Below are 14,452 nucleotides of genomic sequence, written 5' to 3' on the forward strand. Positions count from 1 at the left end.
AAAAGAGAGACCACAGAAAGCTGGAGAAGTCCTATCAAAGATTTTAACAAAAGACTAACTCAGAACTACCCCCCACCCCACTTTCTTCCCCAATTACAGAAAGCTTAGAACATATTTAAAGATGACAGAAAACAAAGTTTTAGATTCAATAATAGTATTGTATCAGTTAATTCCCTGATTTCCACCATTGTACTGTGATCACATAAGAGAATGCATTTGTGGTAAAGTAACTGATGCTTTTGAACTGGTGTTGGAAAAGACTCTTGAGAGTCCCTTGGACTGCAAGGAGATCCAACCAGTCCATTCTAAAGGAGATCAGTCTTGGGTGTTCACTGGAAGGACTGATGCTAAAGCTGAAACTCCAATACTTTGGCCACCTCCTGCAAAAGTTGACTCATTGGAAGAGACTTTGATGCTGGGAGGGATTAGGGGAAGAAGGACAAGGGTACGCCGGAGGATGAGATGGCTGGATGGCATCACCGACGCGATGGACATGGGTTTGGGTGAACTCTGGGAGTTGGTGATGGACAGGGAGGCCTGGTGTGCTGCAGTTCATGGGGTCACAAAGAGTCGGACATGACTGAGCAACTGAACTGAACTGAACACACACTAAAGTATCTAAGGAACAACATGTCTACTACTTACTCAGTTTTCTGAAGTGTTCAAAACAATAAAAGTACATATTTAAAGAGACAGAGGATGAAGCAAATGTAGTAAAATTTTAACATTTAAAGAAACTGTGTGAAAGTGCATGAAATTCTTATAACTTTTCCTTAAGTTTGAAGTTACAGCAAAAGAAAATGTTACAAGGAAAAGGAAGCTTAACTCTTCTGAAGCTTGAGACCAAAATAACTGTAACAAATCTCTTTAGTTTCATGGTCTTCATTTTTAGAAATACTAATTGAAAAAGCATATGTCACTTAGAAAGAAATTAATACTGAATTGTGTTTATAGTCCAAGGCAAGGTTGTTCACTGTTAAGTCATTCCTTTTGCCTAAGGTAGGAAAAAAGAAGGGTGAAATGGAGTGGACAAGCTGGAAGACAGATAAACACTACCTTCCTGGATTCTGATTTCAGAACCCTTTCCATTTAAGAGTCAAATCATGGTTGAGACTTTACAAAGTTAAAAAGTTGGCATTCTTGCCACTTTTCCCCACTTAAAAAAAAAAAAAGGCATTTAGATTGGATTACATCTGCTGAATTCACGTGCTAAAGTTAAGCAAATAATTTTCTTCTAAGAAGCTGGAAAAATCTGTAGAAACTGAGTGCTACGATCCAAAAGGTATCACTAATTCACACTTTGGAATAAAGGAAAAAAGAAAAGGCTTCAGTTTATAAATTAGTTTAACAAAGCCACATCTGGGAAAACATCAGAAAACCCAATGAAAACAGATAATAAAAATGCTAAGTAAATTCCATGAATTCAATCTTTTCATGAAAAACTGTATCTTAGCACTAATATGGTATTCTACCTAGATTAAGACCTAAATTTACTACCCACCAATTTAAAGAAAAATTTATTTCCACGGCAGGGATTCAAAGCCAACATTTTTACAGTGAACTCTATGTTTAAGAGTAAAAAGTTTTTAACTAATTCACAAAGGAAGTGTAAAAAGGAACAATTATTTCTTAATTATTCATTCCTGAGACACTGTTGGAAACCTCAGCTTTTTATCTATATACATGGGTAACCTTAAAAGCACTGGTGTTCATAAAAACACTAAAAATGAGAAACAATCTAATGGATTAACTAATGGAGGCTAGGATAAATCCACAAAATGCAATACTATCTAACCAGTCAAACTGTATTCAGTCATCTAATCTAATGAAAATTAAGAAAAAATGAGTTAAAAACAATGATATTCTTGTTGCAAATTGTTAAAGGAGGTTTATGTATAAAAACATTTAGAAACAGCTGGAAGAATATATGCCAAATATAATTTCTGAGTTATCAAACTGCAAGTGATTTTTACTTTTTTCTTTGTGTCTCTATATAATACTTACGTTAAGCATATATTACTTTTATGGCTATTTAAACAAAGTTAGCTCATTTAAAAAGACAGACACAAAATAAAAATTAAATAACACGGTACACATTTTGCATTTTGGTAAGAAAACAGTACTGAGACATGAAAACCTCAGGGCATGAATCCGAAGTCGCCAGCTCCTGATTTAATCACACTTTTACCCATTCCTCATATCGGGTTCTGAAATATTCTGTTGACAATAGGGTAGCTTTGTTTAAAGAAAGTTGAACAAGTGAAAATGTTAAACAAGTGATTGTTTAACAATGTTAATGTTAAAGTTAATGTTTAAAGTGTTAAACAAGTGAAAATGTTATATGGCAGAATATTTATTGACATGAAAGGATATTTTCTGTGAATTGTTAGCTGAGTAGGCAAATAACAAAACTGTATACTATGATCCTACTAAATAAAATTAATTAAAATTGTACGGGAATTTTAGACTTTAGTTTCAGTTCATCAGTTTCTAACAGTTCTTAAACAGGTATTTTTTTCAATAAAAAACAATTTCAGAAAAATGTAAAACCTAAAACAAAAAAAACCTTAAGCTGACTTGTATCCTCTTTCTAAACCTCAAAAAGGGACGGGCATACCTTGGAGATGTTGAGGGTTCAGTCACAATAAAACGAGTCACACAAATGTTTTTGGTTTCCTAGTGCATATAAAAGTTATGTGTTGGGACTTCCCTGGTGGTCTAGGGGCTGAAACTCTTCGCTCCCAAGGCAGAGGGCCTGGGTTTGATCCCTGATGAGGGAACTAGATCCTGCATGCTGCAACTAAAAATCCCCAAAATCCCACATGGCTGCAAGGAAGAATGAAGATTGCACATGTAAATACTGGTGCAGCCAAAAATAAATAAATACTTTAAAATTTAAAAAAAGTTATGTGTACACTATAATGTACTAAGTATGCAACAGCATTACGCCTTTAAAAAAAAGTACGTTTTAATAAAAATACTCTTCTCATTAAAAAAAAAGGCAAGGTTGCCAGAAACCTTCAATTTGTGTAAAAAATAAAACAAAACAAAACCAAAAACCCTGGTGGTTAGGTAGTAAAGAATCCTCCTGCCAATGCAGGAGACACAGATTTGATCCCTAAGTCAGGAAGATACCCTGGAGAAGGAAATGGCAACCCATTCCAGCATTCTTGCCTAGGAAATCCTGTGGACAGAGGAGCCTGGCGGCCTACAGTCCATGGGGTCACAAAAGAGTTGGACAAGACTTAGCAACTAAACAACAGCAACAGATAGAGATCTAAACATTCTATCAGGAAAAAAATGGGGTGTATTTGAAATTAAAAGCAACACTACCTAACATTTTCTAAAGAAATCTTCAGCATGTAAGTCAGTCTATGAATAACACATACAAAATAAGTAACCTAATATTTAAGTAAACTACTTCATTTCTAAAAAAAAATCTAAACCCTAAAATTCTAATATCACCACATCTATATTACAATGCTCAATCATGCAAAAGTACTTTTATACTCAACATGCATTAATTATATAGGGAAGAGATGTTAAAGCTGAAACACAGTCCCTGCCCAGCATTAAACATCTTTAAATACACTAAGCAATTCAATGTACAGTAAGAAATTTCTTAGAGAACGGTCTGAATTCACATGCAACAACATAAATCAGCAAAAGGTTATAAAAGAAAAGTGCGTAACAGGTAAAATTTCCAAAACTCCTTATTTTCCTCTACAAGACATTAAACCACTCAAAAGCTGCTTTACTGGAGGAAACTTACACCCTTTTCCACTGCAACTGCCATTTCATACACTAGTATCTCTGTCACCAGAGAAGGAACGCGAAAGAACGTCTATATGGTTTTTGCCGTTGTCACCTACTGTTTTCTCCTAGACACAGTCAAAAAAGTTGGAATAGAGGAATCAATGGCCAGCCAGTTCAAAATGAAGTAATTTCAGTTCCTTCATTCAATACTTTTAGGTCTGAAGATGATTTTCATGTGGCTGTTCTTAAGCCTGATTCACAAAATGGAAATGAATTACTTCATTGAGAGGTGCTGCAGCTAAATATATACTTTCAAAATACATTGGTCAAGACATTAATTGTGAAAAATACAACAAGGCATCCAAAGCTACTTAGCTATTAGTCAAACAAACCCTGCTGCCACCACTACCTTACTCCCCTGACCTTACTCTACCAGAGTAGCCAAGAAAATACTACCTAGGAGAGCTTTTTTTCTTTTGCTACTGTTATTGTTTGAGGTTGGCTTAAGAGCAGACAGTACAAACTACGGAAAGGGCTTTCCCATTCACTGTATTTCAGAATTCTAAGAAACTAAGAAATGTAACCTGGATAAGACCTAGTTACAGCAGTAATACTCTATCAAAAATAGAGAAATTGATACTTTCTTCCTTTTAAACAAATTTCTATTATTTTTCATCCGAAGGCCAATATTCCAAACTTTTCAAAGTTTATAGACAAAAACCTTAAAATCTTTCCTTCATCCTTATCCACATATTTAAAATAATATCCCACTTGATTTTCCCATAATACCTCCTAAATTATATTCAAATAAATTTCAAATATACAACAGACAAAGTTTAAAGTTAGTTGCCCCTTGTATGAAACATAAAGAAGTTAAAGACAAAAAATCAGAATTGAAGATTTTTTTTTTTCTCAAAGATTGGAACACAAAAATTATAATAGAATCTGCACTTACTCTTCACCCCTTTCTTCCCCTTTCGTTCCTTCTTGTACTGTTCCTTCAGTTTACTTATTAGTCCCTGGTCTACATCCCAAACCTCAGTAGTTGGGGAGAGGTCATCTTTATCTACATGCAGCATATTATTAAAAGAAAAAAAATCAGCAGTTGGCAATGCAAGCTGTTCGCAATAAACTGTTATAGCTTTATATAATCATAATAAAAATGTACTGACAGTATATACTCAAAGTACTTTAAAGGTGCAGTCTCAGTTTTGGTATTCACAAGTTAAACTCTGAAAGCCCATCTCATAAGCTTCTAAACATTAGTACTACAAACAATAGTTAAATGGTGCTTCATTTCTATGAATTACAAATTTGAAGGTTATTATTCTTGTGGTAACTGATATTTTTACAACGGATTGACATTAGAAATCTACTGTTACAAAAATTAGATCACTGCATCTTTATAAAAATGTTAATAAAAAATTATTCAGCCAGCATCATAAAAGCAAATAAATGAATTACATGCGAACTACTCAAAAAAGTGCAAGCTGGAAAGGTCAGTGCTGTTTTATTGATGAAAATATTCATGCACCTTCTGTCACATTGATTCTGCATGCACAAGGTAACTGTACTAATGGAGAGGCATTCTAGTCCAATATAATACATACATGTAATTCCAAAATACGTCTCAAATAATCCATACAAGGCATTCAGAGAGTCCCACCTCTGCCCCCATCCCATCCAAATAGTTCAACATCTCATTACCTTCTTCCATTGGTCTACAACTAAGATTAGCAAAAAAACAAACAAAAAAAAAAAACAAAAAAAACTCAAATTCCACTGAAGAACTTTTTAAGAGTTGATATTTTTAGGGTAAGATAAAAGCAGTGACAAGCATGGAGAAGTGAAAACATACATTGCTGTACATCTGTTACAGATGGTACTTCAGCTATTTTAGCTGAATAAACAAATCCATATTTGTTTTAAGTAAATACTTGTGCCTATAAAAAATTTACCCTATAGAATACTAGAGGAAAGCAGCATTAAAAAAAGGCAAAACAAAAATGTTTATTTGAATTATTTTACGTATTAAAGGCTTTTCCATCTTTTAAGTTTTAAACTGTTACTTTTTAAGTTTAAAGCTGTTATTTGAAAGTTTAACATTCTGTTGAAGATCAATGAAGAGTTAGTCTACATAACCCTGTTACTAAATGAAAACTATACCAAAACACGTAAGTTAAGTCAATCAAGAAAACTGATATAAAAGGGAGATTTTAGAGAAAATATACTTTCACAATTTTTGATAACTTATTATATTTCTGGCTTATAAGGCTAAATAAACTCCATAGGCCTCAATATACGGTGGACATAAAAAACATCCTTTTTCCTTATAGATAGTTATCTGTAGCAAACATAAAAGATCCTCATATTTAAATGTTACACCGGGGAATTTCTTGGTCGTTCAGTGGTTAGGACTTGGTGCTTTCACTGCCTGTTAAGTTTGACTCCTGGTCAGAATTAAGATTCTGCAAGCCTCTTAGGGGGAAAAAAAAAGGGTACACAGAAATTCAATTTTCTGTACCTTGAGGTTTTCCTACTAAAACAGCCATCATTTTCTACCTTATGGTACTATGATCTTAGGTAGTCAGTGTGTAAAAAGCTAAACTCAAAACTTTAATATGCTAACTTGAATTAGCTGAAACTAGGTTATCAAAGCCTGAAATTTACCCATGTGATTATCAAATCTGCAAACTGTAATACTGTCATAATACTGACTTACAGAGAAAATTCATTTTTCCTGTACCCTAATCATGAATTTCCTGAAAACAATGTTATATCAAGAATCGCTCTGTCAATTTATCTAATATGCTAAGAAAAAATCGATCTAAAGAATTAATTGCTTTGTGCTCATTTTAATAAAGCTAGTAATTCTTATTTTTAAAAGGGACAAACGGACACATTTGGAGCAAATTTTGTCAACCTCATAGAAACAGCAACAAAAACCTTCAGTGGTATAAACTTTACACATGAAATTAAATAGGAGTTTTTTAAAAGACCTCTGTATAAAAAGTAAAGCTGTGAATGCTGTAATTGGAGTAGCAAAGGGTAGTGAAGTAAGAAAGCAAAGGGAGTAAAAAGGATAAGCTTAAGAAGAAAAGAAATATTACTTGCAAGATAAACTTGAATCTAGAAAACAAAGGTAAACTTAAGGCAGTGCAGAGAACAGGTTGGTGAATGCATATGTGCACAAACATCCTGAAACTTGCCTGGTAAGTAACAGCTGATTTGATATTGCTTATAAGAAATAGTTAAGAGCAAAAAGGAAGAGGCAGCATAATCTTCTACATATTAATGCTGTTTTAAAAAAATCTAGGGGGAAAAAATACCAAGAAATGAAGTTGAATAAGTTAGGGGTACTTTTTTTGGTAAAAAAACACAAATATACACAAAAAAATTGATCCTTGACAACTCAAAACCACAAAAGCCTAAAATTCTATTGTGATTCTAACTACCAAAGTAAAGGAATTAAATCTACTTAGGGTACCATAAACTTGAAACTAATTTTATTCAAATATTTAGTACTTTATCCATTTAAACACAGTCAGTATTTTGTAGTCCTATAAATTCTACAGACCACAGTTTTAAAGTGTAGTAGACAATAACTAAACATCTTAAAAATGTTTAGCAAAATCAGAAATGCTCACCAATATTTCTGACTATGCCAAGAATTAAGAACTATTAAAATTAAACCCAGACTACCCTGACAGATGAAAAAGTTTTAAAAGCTTTCTAAAAAGGTGTGATTTCATAGAACAAAAGAATTCAAAATCAGAGATATTTGAGTACTATGCTAGTATACAAAATAAAAATAACACAGATTATCCCATGTGGGTGAATACAGGGATGTTTTATTATGACACACTAGCTAGAAAGAAAAAAAAAAAATCTGTCCTTTACCCAGAAACTTAAATCTGAAAATCACTTTCCCATTTGTAAGTAAACTCAAATTGTAAGTAAATAAATATAAAGGGATATTTGTATATTCAGCCTCTTTGCTTTGGGGAAAAAACCTGAGTATGATACCTATTGAGTAAAAATGAAAAATTCAAAATTGCTGCATAGATCCTTTATAAAAAACACTGCATAGATTCTGTGATAGTTTTCATTTCTTAGGGAAAGAAATTACTTGAATCATTTTGTTCTTAACAGAGTCCTTTCCATCTTAAGGACTTAAAATGCTTTAGAGATACTTTAGACTTGTCTGGAAGGAAGAGACTTTGTTGGTTATTTCCATTACACAAAAAGATTCAGGTCATTCTCAAATATTAATAAGCAGAAGTAAATAAAAGTTATCGACAGTCATCATTCACTAATTAAGTCCTCTCTTGAAACTGTTCTACAGTCAAAAGTTTTTGGACAGGAGGACTAATCAACTGCACACTTTTTATGACAGAAGTAACGCCATTTTACACAAATTAAATTCCTAAAATTTTTATATTCTTCTGATGGACAGTTAAACTTTCAGCAATTTTAGGTGAAGGGAATAGGAATGGAAATGTGCCAAGATTTAGCTACACAAATGTTTGAAAACTGCTTTCCATCTTTTTTTCTCCCTTTAATAATCTGGGCATCAGTAGTGCCCAGATAAATAAATAATCGAACATAATGACAAAATATTATGCACTTATTAAAAATGATGTCACAGAAGAATAATAAGTGGGAGTGTGGGTTATAAACCAGCACACAGCAAAATCCTGTTAAACACAGACAGATATAAATGTTAATCATGGTTCTCTCTACATAACATTGTTATTGATGATTTTTAATTTTCTTCCATACATGTATCTGTGGGTTTTAAACCTCCAAAAAAACCAAATGAATTATAAGATAAATATTTATATAATTTAAATATATTTCCATAATTATTTTAAAATCTAGAAAAAATAAATAGTACTTTAGAAACTATTGGAAAAAATAAGGTACTTCCAACATTGATAGGTTGCACAGTAAAGAAAGAAGAAAATTAGATATTTTTACTGTCCTCTTGAGCAAGACTAATTCTTAAGAAGGGTAAACTTCTATAACTTTAAGTACAAAAATGTATATTCAAAGTCTAGAAGACAACTGTGGAAATTGTTTTTTTAAAATTTTCAGTTAATAGGCCTCCTCTCCCTCCACTTAGGAGAAGATCTGAAAAATCATGCTTGACAATCATCAACAATGAGAATGCTGATAACAAAATCCAGACCTTTCAAGTACTCAATTTGTATCAGGACAGTCAATAAACGTTATCTCTCAGGTTCTGTCTCTCCTGCTATTAGCAATACTCAGCTTAAATATATACATGAGGCATTTTTATAAACTGAAGTGTGTCTCCTTATCACCAAAGTAGTTTTTAAAAATCTAGTGATAATTCCTCTTGCTAGTAACTAAGCAATTTTGGTATTCATGTGAAATATGCATTACAATACTTAGTACTCTTCTCCAATAAAGCTGAGTTCTCTGTACCAGGAACATGTTGGTATTAAATGTTGACTGAATGAACTTTTTTTTGGTGTGTCTATTATTAAGTTATTTTTAATTGAGGATAATTGTTGAACTATGTTGTGGTTTCTGCCATACAATGTGAAATCAGCTGTTTAAGTACAGAATAAACATTTTTAATTGAAAGATCGATCACACTGGACCTAAGCTATTATCTTAAAATTCTTTGTACACTTTATATTTTACTTTCTAATGGCCTTTTAAAACCCTGTATAAATAGAATTGTTTTAACCCTTTTCGTTATAGCTGGATTATTATTAGCAGCAGATCACTTTCAAAGGCTAGGCTCTTAACACGTTTGTACAGTGAATGTTATATGTAATAAAGTTCAACAGTTTCAATAAATCTTGTTAATTATAGAGCTATTATTCAGAATTAATAGCTTTACTGTGTGTATGCGAGCTCAGTCGTGTCTATTTGCAACCCAATGGATGTGGGTTTCAAGATGACTCTTTTCGGTATGCCTGTATGGTATTATCTGATCAGGTATACCATACAGGCATATTGAAGAGTCACCTTCTTGAAACCCAAATCTATTACCAAATTAAATCATGGAAATGTTTAAAACTGTGTACATGCTTAAAAAAAATCTGCTAAGAAGAAAGGAACTGGACTTCTAAATTAACTGAATGCTTCAATTTTAAATCAAGACAAATTTCAAAAATCAAAATTCAACAAAAGACATATATTAAACAGTTTAGCCACCAAATCTAAATAAACTGATGCAAAATACTCTGAAATTATTGAATACCACTCTTCTCCTTGCTCTCAGTTGAACTGCCAGCATACATTCAGATACATACATTCCACATACAATATTTAATAAAATACATATTTAAGGCCTAGATGTTTTCCCACCCCTGTATTTCTTTATCACCTTACCCCATTCTGTGCCATCCCCTGAACTTCGTGCTTCTCCAGCTCCTTCACCATCTTCAGCAGTTACTAAAAAATCAAATTCTTTCAGTGCTTCCTCAGTATCTGGATCATCAGTTAGGTCAGCAGCTAAGCCTTCATTACCTATCTGTAAAGGGAACACAAGCCAAGAATTACCTTTATGATAAATTGTAAAGGTATCCTTTATGTTTTCACACAATTATCTTTACTTTTGCACTCCCATTTTTAGGTTATTTAGAAACAAAAATCTTAAGATGTTCCAGAGAGTTCAACAATCTCAAATTATATCCTAGAGAAATGGTTGTCAATAGTGCTCTGAAGTGTGATGCAAGTAGTGTGGCAGTTAAGAATAATTAAAATCTTGATCTTCAAATATGATGATCCTCACAAAGAACGTCTCTAGCTACAAGAGATTTACAGGTAACTCCATTAAAGACCTGTGCAGTCACTTACATTCCAGTATGTTGTGTTGAATTGACCTCATTCACTGAAAACTGCACCTATAGTCCATAACTCATAAGGATATGGCATAGTTAATAAGGACAATAATGCAAGTCAATAGCTGTGGAATTTATAGTAATGCTTCTCAGAACAACAACAACCAGAAAAAAAAAAAAATCAAAACGTCTGTTCACCCATGTTTCACATGAGTATGTGGCAGAAAGGCTGAAAACTGCTTTTACAGACTGGAGGCATTTGAGGAAAACTGGAATTTTCCCCACATTACTGTAAAATCCCAAAGAACTACAATGGAATTCAAAACCACAGTTGAAATACCGTACACTACTATGATAATTCACACATCGATCATCTAATCTATTTTTGCTCTTATAAATAATCTGTATCAATACTAAAATACATCACTGTGTTTCCCACGTTATAAGCAAAACAAAACTCATTAATCCTTAACAAAGAGTGAAGAGTGTTGACACAAACATTTACATTTCTTAGTTTAATCCCTCACCCAAGGTGGGAATATCAACCCACATCAGTTACAACTTATCACTTGTTTACTGTACCTCAAGAGATACTCTACAGCAGTGATTCTTAATTGTGACAGGATAGTTTTTTTTGTTTTCAAAAAAGTTCCAAAACACTGGACTAGTCCCATAAAAACGGACCCTTTTTTGCCAATTAGTTAATAATACAGTAGATAATAATTTCTACTATATGTAGAGTAATTCAATAAGAACTATATAAAAAACTTTCAAATGATGTAATAAAAAATCATCAATAACTTCCAATGTAACTTAAGACATCTTGAAATTTTCTATTCCATGCACGTGACTAAATACATTGTAGTTATTAAATACACTATTTAGTTATTAACACAATGTATTTAGTATTTAGTAAAGAGAATTCTTACTTTGTGTTTATTTATCCGATGTTTGTCTTTTCCTTCTGGGATGCCTTCAATCATGTCATTTTCCTCTTCTTCGTCACTGTCATCAGCATTTTCTAAGAAATTGAATGTCTCAAGAACATCACCAGAAGTCCTGTAAGAGAGGAAAAAGATGAATCAAAATATCCCAGTGATAAGTATTTCTTTCCGTCTATTTTTAAACAGTATTTGAAGGTAGTAGACAGATTCAAATTAAAACTTACTTATAATGTATTATCTAAATATTCTACCCAAAAATGAAAGATCATTTATGTTCTACAATTAAAGATGTTAAGTTTCTATAACAATAATACTTTAAGCAATTACAGCATCAAAGTAAAAACCCTATAGTTACTAGGCACTCAAATGTAGTATTATTTCTCAAAATAAAAGTTATTGTAATTAAGCAACTTGAACTCAGCATTTATTTTAGCTCTACAACCTTTTACAATGTGGTCCAAATGTTTAAGGACTAAAATTGAAGTATAATTTATGACGCTACTAAGATTTAAAGTAATGGTAAATCAGATATAGGACATTCCAATCCTTTTCACAGGTTTTTCTTACCTACAAAACAGGATTTTAATATACTAAAGAAATACTTTCAAGTGTTTCAGAACCACTCTTACAATTGATTAACAGTCATAATCTATTTAAGTCATTTAAAAACTATAATCTGAATTCCTCATCTATGTACAAAAAACAGTTTTCAAATAGTTATTTAAATCTCTAAAAACAGAGGCTGCAACAGAACAGTGAAATCTTCAGCTGAACATAGTCTCTCACAATGAAAGTCTCAATTCTTCCACTGACTAGCTGCCTGAATTTGGCCATGTCATTTAGACACTGTGGCTCTAATTTCTTTACCTGTGGGAATTAAACTCAGTTCAGTTCAGTCACTCAATGTCTGACTCTTTGCGACCCCATGAACTGCAGCACTCCAGGACTCCCTGTCCATCACCAACTCTCGGAGTTTACTCAAACTCATGTCCATCGAGTCAGTGATGGCATCCAGTTATCTCATCCTGTGGTCCCCTTCTGCTCCTGCCCCTAATCCCTCCCAGCATCAGAGTCTTTGCCAATGAGTCAACTCTTCGCATGAGGTGGCCAAAGTATTGGAGCTTCAGAATCAGTCCCTCCAACGAACACCCAGGACTGATCTCCTTGCAGTCCATGGGACTCTTCAAGAGTCTTCTCCAACACTACAGTTCAAAACATCAGTTCTTCGGCGCTCAGCTTTCTCCACAGTCCAACTTTAACATCAAAACATGACCACTGCCTTGACTAGTCAGACCTTTGTTGGCAAAGTAATGTCTCTGCTTTTGAATATACTATCTAGATTGGTCATAACTTTCCTTCCAAAGAGTAAGTGTTTTTTAATTTCATGGCTTCAGGTACCATCTGCAGTGATTTGGGAGACCCAAAAAATAAAGTCTGACACTGTATCCACTGTTTCCCCATCTATTTCCCATGAAGTGATGGGACCAGATGCCATGATCTTCGTTTCCTGAATGTTGAGCTTTAAGCCAACTTTTTCACTCTCTTCTTTCACTTTCATCAAGAGGCTTTTGAGTTCCTCTTCACTTTCTGCCATAAGGGTGGTGTCATCTACATATCTGAGGTTATTGATATTTCTCCTGGCAATCTTGATTCCAGCTTGTGCTTCTTCCAGACCAGTGTTTCTCATGATGTATTCTGCACAGAGTTAAATAAACAGGGTGACAATAAACAGTCTTGACGTACTCCTTTTCCTATTTGGAACCAGTCTGTTGTTCCATGTCCAGTTCTAACTGTTGCTTCCTGACCTGCATGTAGGTTACTCAAGAGGCAGGTCAGGTGGTCTGGTATTCCCATCGCTTTCAGAATTTCCCACAGTTTATTGTGATCCACACAAAGGCTTTGGCATAGTCAATAAAGCAGAAACAGATGTTTTTCTGGAACTCTCTTGCTTCTTCCATGATCCAGTGGATGTTGGCAACTTGATCTCTGGTTCCTCTGCCTTTTTGAAAACCAGCTTGAACATCTGGACGTTCACAGTTCACGTATTGCTGAAGCCTGGCTTGGAGAATTTTGAGCATTACTTTCTAGCATGTGAGATGAGTGCAGTTGTGCGGTAGTTTGAGCATTCTTTGGCACTGCCTTTCTCTGGGATTGGAAGGAAAACTGCCAAAATGCCAGCTAATTTGGAAAACTCAGCAGTGGCCACAGGACTGACCAGTTTTCATTCCAATCTCAAAGAAAGGGAATTAAACTAGATGATCTCAAATATCCTGACCAATATGATGAGTACATGGTAACAAAAAGAATAATAGTCTAAAAGTTAGGTTTTCCCCCTATCCCTGACTGGTTCTATTAGTCTAAATTAAGGGTATCATACAATTCAGACTAGCTTTTAATAGCACTTTGATACAGGGTCTTAATAGGTCTACTATAATGTGCCTAATCCAGTACATGGTTCAAGGACCTGTATAAAAACTGAATGTAGAAAGATACTTTTTTTTCCAAGTGCAAATCAGTAAGAACAAACAAAAAACTACCATAATAACAAAACACATAATTTTCAGCTCAACATCAATAATATGTCTCAATATTGGGGGATTAAATGAAAGGCAAAGAAAATATTTGACAAAATCGGCACATCAATGACAGAAAAATTTAAGAATCATAAATTTAAGACACGACAGTGTTGTTCTGAACTTTGAAAAATTAAGTACTGTCATTTCTTGGATATGAATTCCTGTCTCTAAAATGAGAACACATGTTTTAGGTTTTAAAATTATGTTTGATTACGGCAATACATGCACAAGACTTTAAAAAGTCAAAGAGAGCACAATCAAAATAAAATTAAAAACCCTTGCTCTTTGAAAGACACTGCTGAGACAATTTAAAGAAAAGTCTACAGATTGGGAAAATGTATTTGCAAATCACATA

At 33.5% G+C, this 14,452-nt stretch overlaps 1 protein-coding gene across 4 annotated transcripts in view; it reads right to left on the reverse strand.

The window, feature by feature from the left end:
- Positions 1-14,452, reverse strand: part of STRN3 (striatin 3) — a 104,628-nt gene that overhangs the window by 26,165 nt on the left and 64,011 nt on the right. For 2 of the 4 annotated variants that reach the window (XM_069559452.1, XM_069559450.1), the window contains exons 6-8: positions 11,507-11,636; positions 10,126-10,267; positions 4,712-4,822 (exon numbers count right to left, since the gene is read on the reverse strand). In XM_069559452.1, coding sequence (XP_069415553.1) covers positions 4,712-4,822; positions 10,126-10,267; positions 11,507-11,636 — 383 coding nt within the window. The remainder of the gene's footprint in view (positions 1-4,711; positions 4,823-10,125; positions 10,268-11,506; positions 11,637-14,452) is intronic. The other 2 variants (XM_069559453.1, XM_069559451.1) reach the window with 1 other exon arrangement.

Source organism: Ovis canadensis, chromosome 18 (genome assembly GCF_042477335.2).
Source record: "Ovis canadensis isolate MfBH-ARS-UI-01 breed Bighorn chromosome 18, ARS-UI_OviCan_v2, whole genome shotgun sequence".
Lineage (NCBI taxonomy): Eukaryota > Metazoa > Chordata > Mammalia > Artiodactyla > Bovidae > Ovis > Ovis canadensis.